This window comes from Lynx rufus, unplaced genomic scaffold, assembly GCF_022079265.1.
Source record: "Lynx rufus isolate CCGP_SWC_20201006 ecotype Redwood Valley unplaced genomic scaffold, mLynRuf1.p SCAF_20, whole genome shotgun sequence".
NCBI classification, from domain to species: domain Eukaryota; kingdom Metazoa; phylum Chordata; class Mammalia; order Carnivora; family Felidae; genus Lynx; species Lynx rufus.
The window spans coordinates 14,462,384-14,482,904 of NW_025814835.1; the positions used below are offsets into that span (position 1 = coordinate 14,462,384).

Consider the following 20,521-nt stretch of genomic DNA (forward strand, 5'->3'; position numbering starts at 1 on the left):
TGTGCCAATGGAATGCAGTACAGTAGACCCAGCTCCCCAAGAAAGTGCACTTGGCTTTGGAAGGAACTTCACTACTGAACTGTGGATGTGGGTGTCTCTCCATGGGCATCCACAGTCCTCTCCAATGAAGGGATGTGAGGTAGATAGATGGGAAAAGGGACTCACTCTCCCCCTCCTTGCATCCCTCCCTCTCCCTATATTGCTCTGCAACTCTTTCCATTAAAGGCCGGGGGTCTGTTTTCCCCAACTCTTAAGTCTGGGCCGCCCATGTCTCGCTTTGGCCAAAAGACTGTGGCAGAAGTAACAGCATGCTAGTTTAAGTCTAGGCCTCAAAGAGCCTGGCACGCGTGTGCTTGCTCTCTCAGAACTCTGCCACCACCAGAGAAGGTCTGGCTGGCTTGCTGGAAGGATGAGAGGGCATGTGGGCAGGCTCAGTCTGGCCCAGCCAACCCCAGCCAGCCAGCCTGCAGACCGCACGTGGGTAAGTCAGCCTACCCGGGCTCACCCAGGCCTGAAGACCCAACCAAGCTAAGCCAGCTCATGGATCTGGGACCCCAAAAGTTAGTGGTTTATTTCACCGCAGGGATGCATCCCCCTCCCCCACCAGAGGAAGGTTCCAGTACATCACATTCAAACTGCTCTTTGCACTTACAGGTAGAGAGAGAAATGAATTCTTCCTTCTTCTGGTAGCTGGGTTAAATGTGGGTAGGAGACCCTAGAATCCATTTCAACTCTTTCACTGCACAGCCAGCCTGTATTTTAAAGAATTTTCTTATTATGAGATCAACAGCAGATATACCATCAAAGCGAAGCAATTTCTGTCCCAACTCTGTTGTTGAGGGTTCGACCAATAAGACACCAACATCCGACACCACAGCACAACTTAGAGATCAGGAGTAAGTCACACCATTACCTTACAAAGAGCCCTGTTTAAACAAGCCATGAAAAAAAATTTTTTTATGGTCAAATATAAGTTTAATAATCTCTTTGTCACATTCCCCAATTTGTCATTATTGTCTTCATTATATTGTTTACATTTGTCACAAACATCTCTGTAATACACAGATACCGACCTGTTTTGCTATACATTTCTACCATTTAATTGTGTTTGGATCAATATAGAATGTAGGGATCAGGGTAGGAAAGAATACTACCTTTTTCTGAAAGTAGATTCTTATGTATTTATTTAGCACCTTTTATTTAAGGAGCTCAAGATACTTTAACATTCACTGTAGCATCCTTTTGTTATCCCTCGGTGAGGAAAGTGTCAAAAATGATCACTAGTGCTTTTTACAGAAAGAAAAATGAAAGCGCAGAATGCTAAAAGTAGCATCAGTGAGATGATAACAGTCATAGCAGAAACTTGGGTCTTTAGCTCAGCATTCTACTCTGTGAACCATATTTTGTCTGTTTAATACATTCCATATCAAAAGGTATAATGGTTTCTTCCACTTTTATAATATCTCTTTTTTAAATTTTTAATATTGACTTTTGAGAGAGAGAGAGAGAGAGAGAGAGACAGAGCATGAGCAGGGGAGGAGCAGAGAGAGAAGGAGACACAGAATCCTAACCAGGCTCCAGGTTCTGAGCTGTCAGCACAGAGCCCGACGTGGGGCTTGAACCCACAAACTATGAGATCATGACCTGAGCTGAAGTCAGATGCTTAACCGACTGAGCCACCCAGGTGCCCCATAACATCTCTTTTTGGATGGATGTTAACAAAATGGGCAGAACAGATAGTAAATTCCCATAAACTAATCATCCTGGCAATGCAATTACTTCCTGCAGGGGTTTTTGTTTGTTTGTTTGTTTCTGTTTTTTGCCAGCAAAGGAGTCCCATAAATTATAGAGCCACCCTCTGCTTCTCCATTAAAATTCATAACTGGCTGATAGTTTTCCAGCATTTCCAAGAGATCTGCAACCAGTAGGGAGAAATCAATGATGGCCACTCCTTCAGCTGGGCACCTGTGGCCCCTGGCACCTGAGGAGATTAAATACTCACCACAACGGATGGGCCAACCCAGGTAATTCCTTTCAATCTGACTCATGCTGTGTGTTTCCTCACAAGAGGGCTGGTCTAAGAGAAAAGTGTCTCTGTGATAAGTTTTCTTAAATGCATAATATGAGGATTCTGTTTAAAGGAAGAACACCAAGCTGCAGCAACTTGGATCTTTAGAGATTCAGCTAGGACCTGACGGCCTCTACTGGAATGAGTAAACACATTCACCTCAGGGGTGAACCATTTTGGGAGTGGGGGAAAGAAGGACACACTACCACTTAGTTCTGCCTGAGGACTGACAGAGTCTTAAAAACATTCAGGGGGAAGTAGGTTTCCCTTTTTCCTTCCTCTAAAAAAACGAGAACACAGAAAAAATTTCAAAAACAAAAAGTCACTCCAGTTGCTCCCTGAGCCTCCCTCCAAGCTTCACAGTCCTAGCCTTTTCCCAAAAGTGCTTAGTACAGACCTCCCTACCCCCAAAAAAAGCCGTCACCAAAACACAGGGAGCCTACTTGCAAGAAGGGGTGCAAATATATGTAAAGAAGACCAGCACCCTAAGGATAATTTTCAAGAAAATCGTTACAGAGTAAAAACAAAAGGGGGGGGGAGGGTTGTATCAAGAAAAATGTTATGGAAGTGAAATACAAATATGGGGGGGGGGGAGACCCAAAAAGAACAGAACAATCACTAAAACAGATGCCATAAAGAGGCAAACTACTGATGAAATGATAATGGGGAATGGAAGGGGATGGAGGAAAACCCTAAAAGGAGGTAAAAAGTGGAGCGACGCCTACCCGTGTCATCAGTTGATACGTGACTGTGGGTAACAGTGAATGGTGACCACAAATGCAGGTTTTTAAAAAGTGCCCGATTCTATAAAGAGCAAGACAGGTGGAGAATGTCAGGTAATTTGACGATGTACCGAAGAGAGGGGCGTCTGGGCGCAGATCCGGGCCGCCGCCCTGACCCGCCCGGGAGCAGGTGCGCGCAGTCCCCAGGCCCCGCCCAGGGGCAGGTGCGCGCGGTTCCCCAGACCCCGCCCAGGAGCAGGTGCGCGCGGCCCCCAGGCCCCGCCCGGGAGCAGGTGCGCTCCGTCCCCAGGCCCCGCCCGGGCACAGGCGCGCGAGCCTCCTCCCGGCCCGCCCCTGGCCCCGGCCCCGCCCAGGCGCAGGTGCGTGCGGCTCCCCGCCTCCAAGTTGGAACGCGCGGCCCCTGTGGTGCCCGCCGAGCCCGGGCTGGATGGCCCCGAGGCCCGCGCCCGCCCCACCGCAGAGCGGCTCCGAGGGGGCGGCCGAGAGCCGCCGCGAGTCACCCGCCGCTCAGCGCCGCGCCCTCGCCGCGCCCTTGTCGGCCTCCCCCTGCTCCTGCACCGGCCGCGAGGCCTTGTCGGGCCCGGGGGAGCCGCACTCCTGCAGCCCCCCGCCCGGGCGCGCCTCCAGGTCAGCGCATGGGTCGGGGAAGCGCGGCCCGAGGCCCGCGAACGAGTCGCAGCGCGGCGGGCTCTCCTCCTGCACCGGGCGGCCCACCGGCTCCCCCGCGCCGCCGCCGCCGCCGCCGGGCCCCGCCGGGCCCTCCTGGGAGTTCTGGCTGACGTAGACCACGATGATGTCGCCCTTGAAGTTCATCACCTGCCCGCTGGAAATAAACGTGGAGTTACTGTTTCCAGTCACATTTCCTACAAGGGGAGAGGAAGAGAGAACACGCAGAGGATGAGTCATCGGCCCTTGGTGAGAACTTGGTCTTGTGATAGGGAAGTTTCCCAAGAAAGCAGGCTGTTCTAGCGGCGGCCTCTCCTCACCGACACCGTCTCTAAAGTGCATCTGACCCTCCGAGGGGCTCCATCATTTTTCATCTCAGCAGGCCTGACTGCGGCAGAAGAAGGAGGGGCAGAGAGGAGAGCAGCGAGACCACAGGCCACGCTCCAGCTGTCGTTTGCCACGTGGGACTCAGCTTGCTGAGAGCACACCTGGGAGGAAGACTCACAGGTGCAGCTGCTACCTAGGAATGCGTGTGCATTGGGCAAGATCTACCTGCAGCAAACAGCCAGTGGCCTCGTCATGTCCAGTGCATCAGGAGGGGAACGCAGGGCAGGAGGAAAGGTCATTGCCAGATAGGACCCCGAGCCCACTTCAGCCCAGCCTCCCCTCTGACCAGTTGTCATAGCTTTTTGTACCTTCCACGCAGGTCCCTAACAGTTCAGCCTTGGAGGGCCAGGGGGCCACCCAGGCTCAGTATTTAGCATGATTTAGTATTTAACTGATTTAGGTTAAATCAGTTTCCTTAACACTTCGTTTTTAACTCCTGGAACAAAAGAGATTCAGAAGACGAAAATGGAAAAAAAATAAATCCTGTAAATCATTCTTTCCTCGGAAGCCTGAGGAGTGTTTAGTCCCTGGGGGGGGGGGGTGCTCTATATCACTTCTTTGTGGGTGACTGGATTTGGCCAGTCTTTAATTCATGGGCCTTTTGGAAAATAGAAAGTTCAACAAATGTTAGGAAACTTGCTACTCTTATTATTCTTCTATTTAAAGACTGATAGCTAGAAATGTCCCAGGTGAAAAGTGCCATAAACCAAGTAGATGCAGAAATGTCCCAACACTCAGTATCAAAAACAAAATCTTTCATTCTGACAGAGAGGTGAACAGCAAAATAGCTCCTCAGTGTTAACTTCCTCTTTTTTTTTTCTCCTCTACTGTGACCCAGCTTTATAACAATTTATACACATTAACTTTCTATCACCACTCCACAAGAAGAGATTTTCCTCAAATTTGGAAGGCGTGTTTTGGAGGGTCTAAAATACCAACAGCTTACAGGGAATCCCTTTGGGGAGCCTTCCCTCTACCCACAAGATACCTCCAGGGAAGCTGAAATGGAGGCCCAGTGACCCATGAAACTATAAGATTTAAAATGTGAGCAACTTAGGACGCCTGGGTGGCTCAGTCGGTTGAGTGACCAGCTCTTGATTTCTGTTTAGGTCATGATCTCACAGTTCTGGAGTTCAAGTCCTGCATTGGGCTCTATACTTGAAGCACAGGGCCTGCTTGGGATTCTCTCTCTCTCTCTGCCCCTCCCCCGCTTGCGCACGCTCTCTCTCTCTCTCTCAAAAATAAGTAAAAACTTAAAAAAATAAAATGTGAGCAACAAATCTGAAGATCTATGACTCATGCTATTTCTCCCACAGGCAGTTGTATGCAGTATATATTTCAAGATAGGTAGTGGTGGGGATTTATTTGCCTAATAACCCCCCAAGCAACACGGGGGCGGCCAGCTAGTATTCCCGTTCACCAGCTAGCTGGATGGCTCCACGTTCTCCATTTCCTCTGAAATATCCCAACAGGTGATCAGAACATACATTGTACTCTAAACTAGCAGTCTACTTGCTAGTACGTCTATGCCTTTCTGCTCCCACCAGCTACCAAGGTGGTTCTCAGTTCTGTTTTTACCAGCTGAACTCATTAGTAAATGTTATTAACTATTTTGTGAAGTGGTAAAATCTAAGTGTGATAAAAAGGGGAAAGTTTGGGGCGCCTGGATGACTCAGCTGGTGAAGCGTCCGACTTCGGCTCAGGTCATGATCTTGTGGTTCACAGGTTCGAGCCCCACGTCAGGCGCTGTGCTGACAGCTCAGAGCCTGGAGCCTGCTTTGGATTCTGTGTCTCTCCCTCCCTCTGGCCCTCCCCTACTCGCACTCTGTCTCTCTCAAAAATAAACATTAAAAATTTTTAATAAAAAAAAAGGGGGAAATGTTTCTGTAAAAACCCAAGTGACTGCTTTGCAAGGACCCAAATAAGAGGACTCGAGACAAGAGACAGCTTCAACAAACTGCTGAATTGGTGCGGTGGTGTGGGGAAGAGAACTGTGGAGAAAAGAAACAAAATGAAACACACGAAACGTGCAAAAGGATCTCGCACTCACATTTGCTTTGCAAATGGCTGTAATTTCTCATTCCACACTAAAGACATAGAGAGTAGAAATTAAGATTGTGAGGTTCATGTAAAAAAAGTCTCAGGAAACTATCAACACCCAATACATATGGCCTTTACTAAAAATAGCGTGAACGTTAAGTTCTATGTTTTAAATTTAAAAAGATATTCAAGAGGGGCGCCCGGGATGGCTCAGTCAGTTGGGTGTTTGACTCTGGATTTCGGCTCATGTCAAGATCCCAGGGTCATGGGATCGAGCGTCGCATCAGGCTCTCTGCTGAGTGTGGAGCCTGCTTGAGATTCTCTCTCTCCCTCTGTCCCTCTCCTCAGTTTGTGCTCTCCTTCAAAAAAAAATTAAGTTTTTAAAAAGTATGATTTTCTCAGTACAGCTCCTCTAGTCTGTTGTGACAATGTCAGTGACTTGGTGATGCTCTTGTTGTCCTTATAACGTAAAACTACACAGAGGGCATCGCTAACCACTGTGTGATTGATTTATGGTTTTGAATTTAATCTCCCATCTTCTTCGCCGTCTTCATACTGAGATTTATCTACTTAGGTCAGGGTATATACAATTTCTCCCTCATTTTAAATTTTATTTTCCAACAAATCATCATCATGAATCCACTGTTGTTTACCTTCTTCCTTGTCAGAATCTTCATCTTGTCGGAGCTCTAGTAAAAGCCCATGTTTTATCGTCTTGTACATCAAGATCCTGTTTAATTATTCACACTAAGAATTTTATCCCATGCCAATTGCCTCATGGCAAACAATATCTCTGATATAGAAGCTGTATTCTTTTTTCTTTCCCTTCCTCCTTCCCTTCCCCTCTCTTTTTCCAAAATGGAACTCAAATCCTTTTGCCCAAGATACATTTACACATTTCAGAATTCTTTGATTCATAGGCCGGATCAAGAATATTATTCTTTGAGGGGAGGTAGGGACAGAGTGGGGGAGGTGGACAAGACCTGTAAATTCCTAACAATTAGGATGTAAAGAAAAGTTATCTAGAATGAGTATGAGATTCTCAAACAATTTTATTCTTCACATGTGTTTTTTTTTCTCCTTTACCCAAGGTATAATTAATGACAAAAACCACCTTCGGTTAAGTCCCAGGCCGTTTCATCCACGCTGACTTTTTTGAGAGTAGTAAACTGGTACAGACTCAACTTCCTTAAAAAGCTTTACTGATTTCTCAATGACAGTAAGTGGCATCACAGCCGTCTTCACGGGCATGTGACCTGTGCAGCTACGTGGGGCCCCGCACTCAGAAGGCCACGCCGGGTTTACTGCTGTACGGTCATCATCTTGAATTTCTTGTTAATTTCTGCACATGGACACCTTGTGTTTTCATTTTCCAGTGGGTTCTGGAAATTATGGAGTGGGTCCTGACCTGGCAGGCAGCCCTTGAAAGTATTGCTCTGGGGAGTGGTGGTGAGCACCTGTGCGGCTCAGTCGGTTAAGCATCTGACTCTTGATTTCGGCTCAGGTAACGATCTCATGGTTCATGAGTTTGAGCCCCACATCGGGCTCTGCGCTGACGGTGCTGAACCTGCTTGGGGTTCTCTCCCTCCCTCTCTCTCTGCCCCTCCCCCATGCGTGTGCGTGTGTTCTCTCTCTCTCAAAAAATAAATACACTTAAAAAAAGTATTACCCTGGGTTTTTCCCCTACACAGATGCTTTCGTTTAGCTTCACTCTTTTTGGAGGTGACATCCCGTAGGTTGGCCATCTTTCAATATTGCTGAAGTGTTCGTGAATCTAATTTTCTGTACCAATAAAGAACTAAATGTTTAGTAAGACACTAAGCTGCAGAGGCTATCTTCTGGTGCCACTAAAATATGGATCCCATGATATGTTTCCATGGTAACCACAGTGATGGGAACAACACCCCAAATCCAGAATTTCTGAGTGCTCCCTCCGTGCCGGGCGGGCTGCTCTGTGCCCACCAGCCCGCAGCTGCCCTGTGTGTGAGCATTCCAGGTTTGCTTTCCCCCTCTGCTAACACTGCCTCCAGGATGGCAACTGCCAAACGGCCTTCTTTCCTCATGGCTCCTCCTGATACAGACTCACCTGCCTGGCATCTAATTATGTCAGTGTCATCCCGGTGTCGTGGTCCCTGAAGAGCAGAAGGGGCCAACTGGTGACTAAAGTGATGAGCTGTCAGTGGCTGCCTGAGTACAAGAGAGTGAGCAGTGGGGAGGGACAGGGGAGAGAGCAGGGGTCTGGAAGCTTCCGGTCTTGTTCCGCTCAGCCCTCCCTACCTGTGGGATTCAGGACAAGCCACCTAACACCTCTCCAGATTTCGGCCTGCTCAGTTTGTGAAATGAGAATCAAGTTTCAAGCCCCGCCAGCCTGGCAGGGTGCGGCCGCATGGAGTAGCACACAATACCTGTTAAACGAAAGAATGAACGCATGAATACCCGCAGGACGGCACAAGGGTCCAATGAGATGATGGGTCTGAAAATCCCTGGGAAAGAGAGAACCAGGCTCAGGTGCGCGGATGGCATCACTACCCCTGGAACGTAGTGTCTGTGCGTGTGCGACTCGCAGGGAAACGGATTGGTGCAATGTGCCAGGCGGTAATGTTATTTTCCATCCTGTCTTGTTGGAGGATCTCAACATGTCCTGAAGACGGAGAGGGAACTTCCCTCTAGAAATCTAACCAACTTCTGTTTTCTTCGCTGAAATAATTCATCATGACGGCTGTCACTGGTTTGAACACTCATCTGTATAGTTCTACACTAAACCCCCATGGTCTCGTTTCTCCTCACCCAAGTCCGCTATGACCTGCCTGCAGCACGAGAGTCGATCAAGGTCAATTTAGAAGGAGCTGGTAATATCCTTATCCTGTAATACACCTCAGTCCTGAACTGTTCTTCTCAATAGCAACCATTTCTTAAAATGCGTTTTCTTCCTTTCAGGTCCCAAAGGTTGTATAGGGTTATGCAAGCTGACCAGAGAGGGCAAGGCCCTGGGACGGTGAGATAGCAGGTCCCCAATGGCAGCAAGGTGCCTGATCACGTGGGTGCCGAGGGGCCTCCTTTTCAGCATGGTTGCCGTGGCTTCTGCAGTTGATAGCGGCCCCTGAAGGGGTAGCTCCTTCCAGTGAGTGCCAAGGAAAGCCCCAGATTGTTCCGCTCTTAGAGGGGGACGCAGCCCTTGTTGGTAGCTAAGGGAAATATGAAAAGGGAGGGCGCCTGTGTGGCTCAGAGTTTGACTCTTGATTTCAGCTCAGGTCATGATCTCACAGAGCCCCGCGAAAGGCTCTGTGCTGACGGCATAGTGTGCAGTTAGCGGGAGTCTGCTTAGGATTCTCTCTCTCTCTCTCTCTCTCTCTCTCTCTCTCTCCTTCTCTCTCTCTGCCCCTTCCCCGCTTGTACTCTCGCACTCTCTCTCTCTCCCCCTCAAAATAAATAAACATTAAAAAAAAAAAGAAAATGTAAAGGGAAGCATGGCGTAGATGAGGCTTATCCAAGATGCCTCACAAAGGCCTGAGGCTTTTTGTCTCTACTGAGCCTCCAGGAAAACAAGCAAAGCAAGGGTCCCTCCCCACCTTCCTTAACTTTCCTCAGCTGCCTTTCCGACAGCTTTCCCCTGCTAGGCTGCCCCCGGCAGTGACTGTAACTTCATGTCACTTGAGGACAAAGATGGGGTTGGAGGCATGGGAAAGAAAGCTTCCCTCACAAAAGAACCGACGATTGTGAAAACAGCAGCTCCTGAGACAACTGGCAGAAGGGAGAGGACTCCTAGGCCATGATAGGCATCACTTGCTGCGCAGACCCCACGTAAAGCAGCAGTGCAGCGGTTTAAGGTCTAGGCTTCATAACAGATAATCAGGATGTCACAATAGTCTACTCACCGCACCTGGCTGGCTCAGTCGGCTAAGTGTCCTACTTTGGCTCGGGCCATGATCTCGTGGGTCATGAGTTCCAGCCCCACGTTGGGTTCCGTGCTGACAGCTCGGAGCCTGGAGCCTGCTTCAGATTCTGTGTCTCCCTCTCTCTCTGACCCTCCCTCACTTATGCTCTCTCTCTCAAAAATAAATAAACATTAAAAAAAATTTTTTTTTTAATAGTCTACTCGTCTCTCAACACAGGGAGACTGGGAATTGTATTTCAAGCTACCTAAAAGTGGGATTTGGGAGCCAGAATGACATGATGATTTTTATTAAATTAGAAATTTCAAAGAATTTCTAACATTAAAAATGGATTGGTTCAGTTAAGATTAATATTTCATGTGACTTAACTAGCAGATTTTCCAGGTAACCTGAGAGCTAAAAATAGCACTGAAGTCAACAGAAACAATGGCCAAATGAAGTGTCCCACCATGATCAGAAAGATGTCTACACTTTAATAAGTCCATGCATCACAATGGCCAACTCCATGGAATTTCTATTTCTTGGGCAGAGAAAACAAGCTTCATTTTAAGAACTCAACCTCTGGCAGAATTCACATTTTTAAGCAAGGTAATACATACTCTTCTCAAAAGCTTATTATGTTGTTTAAAATGCATAACGTATGAATACTGAATCAGAAGAACTATAGCAAATAATACCACCCAATTGTCATGTAGATTTTCTTCCAAGGAACAGAACTAAAAATATACACAAATACACTCAAACTACCCAGGCTACACGGAGTTCTTTTGGAATTTTTTAAAATCTTATTTTATACTTAACCCATATGCTTCTCATGTGATTTTCCTTTTTATGGAAATGTAAGCTCTGTTTTAGGCATTTGGAAGGAATGGAGTATATGATGATAAGGGCAGGGAACCAGTATTTAATAGTTCCATTCTGAATCATGCTCGAAAGTTAGTTAGAATGGCTTACGAATGAAACTCTTCCAGAGCGAGCCCCATCAGAACAGAGAGACAGCAAGCAGGAGTGAATTAAAGTAAACAGGGAACAAATTTTTCATATATTTTCAAATAACGCATTGACTTCTAGTACCAATGAATATTGCCCAATAACCAAATCATAAAATGTCATTTTTAACTTACAGACTCACTGACCTAATACTTGCCCTTATAGTACTTAGCTAAAATGAAACCCAAGCTAGTGGACGGCATTCCAACGGGAGAGAAAAGAAAGTTAGAAACAGAGCATTGTCCACTGGGGGCCCCTGGGTGGCTCAGTCAGTTAACGTCCAACTTTGGCTCAGGTCATGATCTTGCAGTTCTTGGGTTTGAGCCCAGTGCCTGGCTCTGTGCTGACCACTCAGAGCCTGGAGCCTGCTTCAGATTCTGTGTCTCCCTCTCTCTCTGCCCCTTCCTCACTTATTCTCTCTCTCTCTCTAAAATAAATAAATAAATAAATAAATAAATAAATAAATAAATAAATGAATGAATGAAATAGAGCATTGTCCATTGCCTGAGGGGAGTGGAGGGAAAGGGAAGAAAATTGAGGTAGGAAAGCCTTTATTTGTCCTTTCCGGGTGGAAATGGATGGTCAAGAATAGACATGTCAAGAGAGGGGGACCCAGGGATGGGAGAAACGGGCAAGTGCCCTTCATCTTCCAGTGCCCTTGGCTCCCAGGAATTGGCCTTGGTGTGTCTGTGCCATTTGCATGAACCAGCTCACCTTTGCCTCCTCTACCCAGGACACTGAGGTCTGTCCAGGATAGTTAATGTCAGTCCTTCCGTCCCCTGCCTGGCCTCCCGCTCCCCAGAACAGACTGAAGAAGTAGGAGGTGGAGAGTGAGTTTAGGGAACAAACAAACATGGTCTCTTGTTCTCTAGTTACTCATGACTGGCTGAATGAATGAATGAGATGGACACGCCGTGACTAAGTCACCTTGGGAGAGACTGGAAAGATCAGGTGTGGCAAAGCTCATGGAAATTCCCACTGAATGGCGCGGCTGTCTAGAGACGGCTCGTTGATAAAGGTGCGGGGGTGCCGGGCTCAGTGAGAAGGACGGAAATCGCACAGAAGGGGCCATGCAGGCAGCACGCCTGCCCTCTCTGTCCAGAAGTGGCATCTGAGCTGGGACCTGGAAGAACAGGAGGAGTGGGCGGTCTGGAAAAAGGGCCAGTGCACGGGCGGGGTGGCTGGCAGTAACAGAAGCACAGAAGAGGAGAGTGAGGGGTGTTCGTACTAAAAGGGGCTGGCTTTGGCCAGAACCGAGGTGGGTGAGCGGGGGAAGGAGAGAGCAGGCTGTGATCTCAAGTTACTGATTTCTTCAGTTGTCCACTCCTTCACCTCAATCCCTACTTGCTTGGCAAGCTTTCCCAAGTCTCTGTGGCTCAGTAGACTGTCAATAAAGATATGACAGAAAAATCAATATGTAGCTGGTGTTCGTTAGTAATCACTGTGGACCCTGTAAATAAACAACGGTTTCCAGCTCAAAAGTGGCCAAACCAAGTAAGTGATTTCAGGGGCCAAAAACGAGTCACCAGTCACTACAGACACATTATTCTTTCTTCCAGCAGGAAATAATTTTCTAGACACAGTGAGAATTCTCCAAACTCCAGGTGAAAGGATTTGTAACCAAGGTAACCACCGTTACGTCATCAGGATAGTAATTTAAGATGTAAATTAAGAAGTGGTTATAGAAGACATAACCAAATGTATGCGTTCCCCTTATGGGTCTTTGCTAACAATTCTCACCGTTCTTTAAGAGTTACAACACTAAGGGGCGCCTGGGTGGCTCAGTCGGTTGAGCGTCCGACTTCGGCTCGGGTCATGACCTCATGGTTTATGGGTTCGAGCCCCACGTCGGGCTCTGTGCTGCCGGCTCGGAGCCTGGAGCCTGCTTCGGGTTCTGTGTCTCCCTCTCTCTGCCCCTCCCCCATCATGCTGTGTTTCTGTCTCTCAAAATAATAAACATTAAAAAGAAAGAATTATAACATTGAGAAAATAGCCTTAACGTTGGATATTATTCTTAAAAGTTATGCTTGTAGAACTGTTTGGAGAACCATCAGTCGCTTCCAAGGGATGCTGGGTGTGAAGGAGATACTCCCCCCGCCCCTACTGAGGAAGTACCCAATCACGTCATTGTTTCCAGAAACCACTTGATTTGGTTGCAAGTTTTTTTACATTATTATTTTTGAGAGAGCGAGAAAGAGACAGCGTGCAAATGGGGAAAGGGGCAGAGGAAGAGAGAGAATCTGAAGCAGGCTCCGTGCTCAGCACAGAGCCCCATGCAGGTCTCAACCTCATGACCGTGAGATCGTGACCTGAGCCAAACCAACAGTCGGACGCTCAACCAACTGACCCACCCAGGCGCCTCCGGAAGTTTAAAACATAAAAAACCCACACCTAAAAATCTAAAACCCAATTAAAAAAAGCCACCTCCTTCAAGTCCTCGAGAGCACAGTGGCTTTCAGGAGATCAAATACGAATAGACCTCCCTCTGATTTTTCACTCAAGCTCCATTCTTTCACACATTATATAGAACGTACATTATGACAATCTTAAAAAAAAAAAAAAAAAAAAGCAATAATGAGGAAGTGCGATTTTGACCAGAAACCAGAAGGCTTGTTCATGCAGAAGCAATTATGGAGAGAACAGCACAGCCTCAAAAATCAGTCTGCCTGCTGCTTCTCCTCGGGCTAGAATGAACTTGGCCCTCTTGCTGGCATCCACACGCGGGCTCTCACGGATGTTTTGCATGGCTAAGCACCAGATGAACAGAGAGAAAGCAGTGTAAACTTTCTGCAAATTAACACCACTTAGTTGATGACACACTTTTTTTTTTTTTCTTTCCTCCATGCCTAGCTGTTTAGTGCTGGAGAAAAGAAATGATAATAAAAAACAGACTAGGGCATTGTTTTAACTCTTTACAGGAGACCACAGATCTAGCTTTTGGCTTTGTGACACTAAGAAAAAAAATCTCTCTTTAAGTTTGGCCAACATGGGGCGCCTGGGTGGCTCAGTCAAACATCCGACTTTGGCTCAGGTCATGATCTCACGGTTCGGGAGTTCGGGCCCCGCGTCAGGCTCTGCACTGACAGAGCCTGGGAAGGCTTGGGATTCTCTCTCTCTCCCCTTTGCCCCGCCTCCACTTGCACCCCCCCCCCCAAATAAATAAACTTTAAAAAAAAATAAACAAATTCTGCCAACTCTTCTTCCAACAGTTGCCGAAGTTGTTCACACAGTGGCAGTCTTACTAAGACATGGCCACGGCCACACTCAGCTTTGGTTTCCCAGCTCCCCACAGTCCAAAACGCTAGTGTTTCGTATGTCTCTATGACCGATAGGAAGAAAATTAACCACTAAAAAAAGAAGTAGAATCATACAAACGAACAGTAGAGCCCAACTTTCAGTTATGGAAATTCCTTAAAATCTTAACGCTGAGGTCTTCTGAAGGAAGAACACATCGGTTCTTTGAAAATATCCCCAAACGCGTCTCCTCCTTTCAGTCTGAGAATTGATACGATAGAATTTACACGTCAAGAAATTTGTGTAGTTACAGCAAAACCACAAAGCTTAGAAGACAGATGAAAGTACACTCTTCTATCAAATAAGCCAGGGGCCATCGCCAGCATGAGGCAGAAGAGACTCTGTGTTTCGGGTAGGACCTAGCTACCTCAGGGTCATAAAATCATTCAAAGACCAGCTGCTGGTACTACTTGTGGTCTAAATAAAGAGGCAGGAAAGAAAAAGAAAAAGGCATCCTAGGATACAGGTGGTCCACAAATGGGCTTTTTTCCTTTTCCTTTTTGAGGGTGGGAGGAGTCTGTGAAGCCCTTTATAGTTTTTTTTTTTTAAGTCTGTTTGTTTGTTTGTTTATTTAGAGAACCAGCGGGGGAGGGGCAGAGAGAGAAGGGGACCGAGGATCCCAAGCAGGCTCCGTGCTGACAGCAGAGAGCCCAATGCGGGGCTCGAACACACGCACCGCGAGACCGTGACCTGAGACAAAGTCGGATGCTCAACTGACCAAGCCATCCAGGCACCCCCTGTGAAGCCCTTTAAATGGTATACGTGCACTTATTCATTTTTCTGGAGACTGTCTATAGCTGTCGGAAGACTCTCAGAGAGATCCCTGACCCCCCATGTGGTAGATAAAACCCAGAGCTCACACTACTAGTGGCAAAGTTCCTTGTAACTATGATAAAACAGATGGCATCTTAGCCTTGGGGAAAAAGTTATTATAATTGGTGGGCTATTCGTGCTCAAGCAGTGATGCAACGATAAGTCTCTATCATGATTTTAAACTGTAAAATTATCCTCCTGGTTCCATAAATACATTATATGCTGTGGCTGTAAAAGGGGCTTCTCATATAAAGCATCAAAGGACATTTATACTGCATCATGAATTTGGTATCGAACCGAGATACTCTCCATAAATATTAATTGATTAAGAATTAAGTAAACAATGTTTGTCCCCTGAAAATTATAAAAGCTTTCTCGGGAGCTTTGAGGAGTAGGTTGCTTTAAAAACACAAACAGAACCCAGAAATCTGAGGGAACGCCTTGACTTCAGCCAGTCCTGAGGTCAATGCTGCCATTGCCTTGGGAGGCTCACTGCCAGGGGCGGGCGGTGAGGCATGTGTAAATGAAGACAGTCCCGGGGGCTGGAGGATACAGTCACACACCCGTCACAAACCCAATGTGCGGACGGGGTCAAAACCCACCCTGCAAAGAGGTCTATCAGGAGGAAACGTGCGAGCAAAATTTTCCCCACGTTAGCATCCTTCCTCCCCAAATGGTCTGTGACACTTGCCTTCAAACACTGCATAAAGAACAGGGCTTTTTTAAAGCTCAGAAGGGACCAGGAAAATCACTTACCAGATGCAGGTGGCTGGTCACTGGAGGGGCTTCCAGACCCCGGGCCTCCCCTCACCGAGCCGGGAAGCCTTACGTCGGCCCCGTCCGTGGGCTGGCCTGTCCCCTCGGCTGCTTCTTCAGGCGGGGGGCCCATGCCATAGGCGCACTGGGGCAAAGGTCCACTTTTCGCGGTAGGCGTGAGGGGTTCCCGGTCCTCCCCGGGAGGGTTTCTGCAGCCTGCGCAGCCCTCTGCAGAGCTGGGGCTGGCGGCCCAGTGGGGGCAATTGCCACCCTCCACTTCTTTTTGCAAGTACTTTTCGGGGGCTATGGGAATCCAGTCGGTCCTGCACGGGGGCTCCGTGAAATTGCAGCTTTCAGAATCCACCAAGCCCTCTGTCCCAGTGAAGCAGTGGCTTAAACTGTCATTCTCCCCCACCTCCAGGGGCTCAGGGAAAGGGGGTGTGGATTTGCTGCCAGGCCGAGGGAGGGACAGTGAAGAGTCTGGGGTCTGGAAGGGCCTGTCTACATATTCGTCTTCCGTGGGCATCTGCCTGAAGGGATCCCCCTCAATCTCGCTGACCAAGGTGAGCACTCCAGCATCTTCTCCCTGTGGACAAGGACCACCCCCTGCGCACACACCGCCACAGAGGCCAACGCCGTCTGGACAGCACATATCTTCGGGAAACATCTTCTCTTCCAGAGTCAGCAGTAAGACACCTTCACAAATTTCACGCTGACTAGAGGCTTCCATATGAGTGCTGCTAAAATTGTTGCCTGAGGACTCCTGCAGATTTCAATTCAGAAGGCACAGGTATTAATGCCCACACTTACTAGAACGTGTTCCTGCTAAACACAGCTGAAAATGGTTTATAGTAATTATTTCCACCATGACAAGTACAGATGGACCACTCACTATGGTACTTTGCCTGTGTTATTTAAAATTACAGAGTGGGGGAGAACCCTAAAATGGAATCCAACCAGAAACGAATGAATCAAACTGCATTTCCCACGAACAGCACGTTCACACCCAAATAAGGCAAAGGGCTAACTCAACTTTAGAACACAGTGTTTCATCCATATACGTTCAATCTAAATTAAAAAAAAAAAACTGTAAACAAATAATGAATTCTAGCTAGTAGCTTTGTTTTTTTGCTGTGGTACAGTTTAATAATTGTGAAACTACTGTCTCTGTGTTCCGTCATTGAGCCAATGAGCAAATACACTGACAGTAACGGGAGCCACATTTCATCCTGTTGGGAATGGGAGAGGGGAGATTCAAATCCAGGTGAGGGAAAGACCGAATGAATCCTGTAGTGTTGGGATTGGGATTGGAATTGGGAGAATCAGGATGAGCTCCCAGTTTAAAGTTTATATTCTTCATGCCTTAAAGACAATAGATTTAAGGGACAGAATCAGGTAATTGAAGACATATTAATAATTAATAGCACATGTGGATAATAGTTCGTAACACTATTACATTTCTTGCTTTTGATAAAGGTTCTAAGGTTATGTAAGAGAATGTGCTTGCTCTTAGGAAATTCACCCTGAAGCATTTAAAGGTATAGGAGCATGATGTCTGCCTTTCACTCTAAAATGCACCACGAATAAAAGCACACATAGACATATACACACAGACAGACGGCCAATGATACAGTATAAGCAATTGCTGGGTCTGAGTTTAGGGCATGTGGCAGTTTTTTGTGTGCTATTCTCACTGCTTTTCTATAATTTTGAATATATCAAAATTAAAAGTTACCAAAATAACTCTTTTCAATCACTCTGGAGTAAAGGAAAATGGCAGCTCTTTCTTACTCAGAATCTGTCCTAGGCGATCAAGACTGGCACCAGAAAGCAACATAACTGATGTGTGTGCACAGAGATGATGCGTGGCATGAAATGCAAAGAAAACAGCATTTAGATGAGCAGCTGTGTGGGCTTTGGCTTATCCTGTAGCGACCAATCCTGGGATTGGAGGCTCTGTCCCTCCAGGCTGTACCCCTTTCCCAGCGGGGCTCGGCATTTGACTCCTAACCGCTACAGTTAGATGTACTAACATGACTACATGTTAGTAGTCAACAGCTTACTGTTAAAAGTACGTTAAGGAGACACTTAAGACTTTTAAATTTACCTTATTTCCACTTAGGCGGCCGCAAGCCTCATTGACCCAGTGCCACAAATTAGCTAGAAAAACAAAGTAAGGATAAGAACTTCATATTATTATTTCCTCTAATTCAGTATTCTTGACCACTCTGTCAGCTGCGTGTATCTCTAAACACAGCCCTCTGCAAGTCTTTTCAGTGAGAGTTCCTGAGAGTGAAAACATTAAAAAAAAAAAAAATCAACCAATTCAAAGACTCTTCCTACCGAAACCAGAACTTTCTGATCTCTGCAAAGCCCAAGTATCACGCACTAACGTTCTTCCAAATTCCTCTGGGCACACTTGGAGTGGCTGTTAGGACTTCAGTGGTTCTCCTTCCCTTTGCAAGTTTTCTTTGATACGAGGGAAGAGGGACAGGCGGGTGGGGCTGGGCGCTGAGGGGGGAATAAAGAAGACACTGGTCTGGGACACTGACTTTCCAGTACCCTAACTCCAATGTCTGTACAACACAGGGAAATTGCACGCCGGAAGGCTGTGGCAGGCCCCCCTGGGCTCCAGCGGGCCCCGAGTCCATAAAACCTACGAATTTATGTTCTACAAAGATAGAATTTTAGCCCACCTCCGCTGACTTTGATGGGGGGGGGGGCGGTGCTGTCCATTCTCCATTAGAAGATAATCAGGTTATGATAATAGCTAATGCTCTCTATTACATGACCTTGTCCGGTCCATTTCAATTCTCTGAGCCTCAGTTTCCTCATCATGAAACAGGAGAAATATCAGCACCCGCCTTATGGTGCCGTTGTGATTTCGCGACTGCGCGTAAAATGTGTAAGCGTGCTGGCACAGGATAAATATTCAATATGTGTCAGTTACTGCAATGACCTTTGTTATTAGTTTCGCGTCTTTTCTGTATTTTTGAAAGTACACAAAAATAAAGTTACCCCAAATAAAAGGAAACCTGTAGCTCTTCCCTTGGAGGGATCAGTACTAGATAATCCCAAATGGTACTAAGAAAGGATATTTGTACGCAGAGGGGATACTCATAATTACTAAGATGATCTCTCTCCCAGATGACTGCAAAAGCCCTCCTAACTATATGTCTGCATCCACTCTTACTGCACCCCCAAAATTGTTTTCCATCTACAACCAGAGGGCTGTTTTCACTGCTCTTTGCTAAGGATAAGGAGCAAACTCCGAACCCAAGCTTGCTGCGCTCCATCACCTGGCCACCCCTCCCCATCCAGTTCCATATCACGCTGGTCCTGACTTTCTGCTCCAGTGGCACTAACCTTAACTAGTGCCAACTGGCCTTCAGATCTCAGCTCCGTATCTCTTCTGGGAGACCCTTGCTGGCCCCAAGGTCAGATGACCCCCTGTTATCTGCTCACCTAGAGCTCCGTAATTTCCCTTTTTAGCACTCAGTCTCACTGTGGTGCTCGGTAACGAGCCCCCAGTGCCAGTCCCATCCCTGGTAGCCAAAAAACGTGTGCCCCATGAACAGACGAAGGGAAAGCCAACAGCTCTAAACCTTCATTCGATAATTGGTAGACCCATCGTCTTTCTCACTGAGAAGATATGGCGAGATTATTACAGAGACAAAAACTAAAAAAAAAAAAAATCAGAAATATGTTTATCTCACATAAACTCCACAAGTGACCCTCACCATCTGAACATGCATTATTCAAATCCCTAGTTACTGGGTCGCTAGGGAAGTGGAGCATCGCTAAATAAAAATATTCAATAATGAGTAGACTCAAAGAGAACAGAACACTGCTCTCTGCTTAACATAAGCATCTTCAAACATCATCTTCCCTGTTTAAAAACTTTTGATTGCCCCGTGTTACATCAAGTAACGTGACGTTAATAGAAACAGCAAGATATGTGACGTTTCATGAAGTCCATGCATGTGATACAGGAGAACTGATCGAACCACAGCCAAGCCGAGGTGGATATGACAAACACCCGAGCAACTGAAAATGGAAAAAGGATGGCGGGACAACAGGTGCTCCAAGAGAGGAAGATCTGACCTCGAAAGCATGAAGAAATCGCTCAAGGAATCCTTTCTTAAAAACGACACTCTTTCAGCTTTGTCGTGTAGAAGCCAAATGTGATGTGAGGCTAAAAGGCACCATAGTTGCTCTTACAAGGTAACACCCGATTATTCATTCTAAGAACAAGCACCTAAATTTTACTGAATAGAAGATAATTTTCATAATTTCATTTTCGTATTGCAAGGTAAGACCCCAGTCAAAACTTTATGTCTGCCATTTACTGGAACATTTGTCTCTATTTTAAGTGGGTGCATTAAAAATGTTGGTATTCTTGAGGTGCCTGGTGGCTCAGTTGGTTAAGCATCCGACTCTTGATTTTGGCTCAGGTCATGATCTCACGGTTCACGAGACTGAGCCCCACATCGGGCTCTGCGCTGATAGCACAGAACCTGCTTGGGATTCTCACTCTCTCCCTCTCTCTCTGCCTCTTTCCTGCTCGCTCTGTCTCTCTCACCCTCTCTCTCAAAATAAATATTCTGGGTGATTCAGTTGGTTAAGTGTCTGACTTCAGTTTAGGTCATGATCTCACGGTTCTAGGGTTCGAGCCCTGTGTAGGACTCTGTGCTGACATCTCGGAGCCTGGAGCCTGCTTCAGATTCTGTGCCTCCCTTTCTCTGCCCCTCCCCCACTCTCAACTTACCTCTCTCTCTCAACAATAAATAAATATTAAAACTATTTTTTCAATATTTTTTAAAAACGTTGGTATTCTTGGAAAAAGGCAACTCATTCACACCTGATGATCT

General features: G+C 46.7%; 1 protein-coding gene across 6 annotated transcripts in view; it reads right to left on the reverse strand.

Moving 5' to 3' along the window:
• Positions 1 to 3,144: 3,144 nt before the first annotated feature.
• Positions 3,145 to 20,521, reverse strand: part of TNFRSF11A (TNF receptor superfamily member 11a) — a 54,870-nt gene continuing 37,493 nt past the window's right edge. For 3 of the 6 annotated variants that reach the window (XM_047086194.1, XM_047086195.1, XM_047086193.1), the window contains 3 exons: positions 17,758 to 17,810; positions 15,651 to 16,413; positions 3,145 to 3,674 (listed from right to left, as the gene is read on the reverse strand). In XM_047086194.1, coding sequence (XP_046942150.1) covers positions 3,319 to 3,674; positions 15,651 to 16,413; positions 17,758 to 17,810 — 1,172 coding nt within the window. In that variant the 3' untranslated portion in view covers positions 3,145 to 3,318. The other 3 variants (XM_047086196.1, XM_047086197.1, XM_047086198.1) reach the window with 3 other exon arrangements.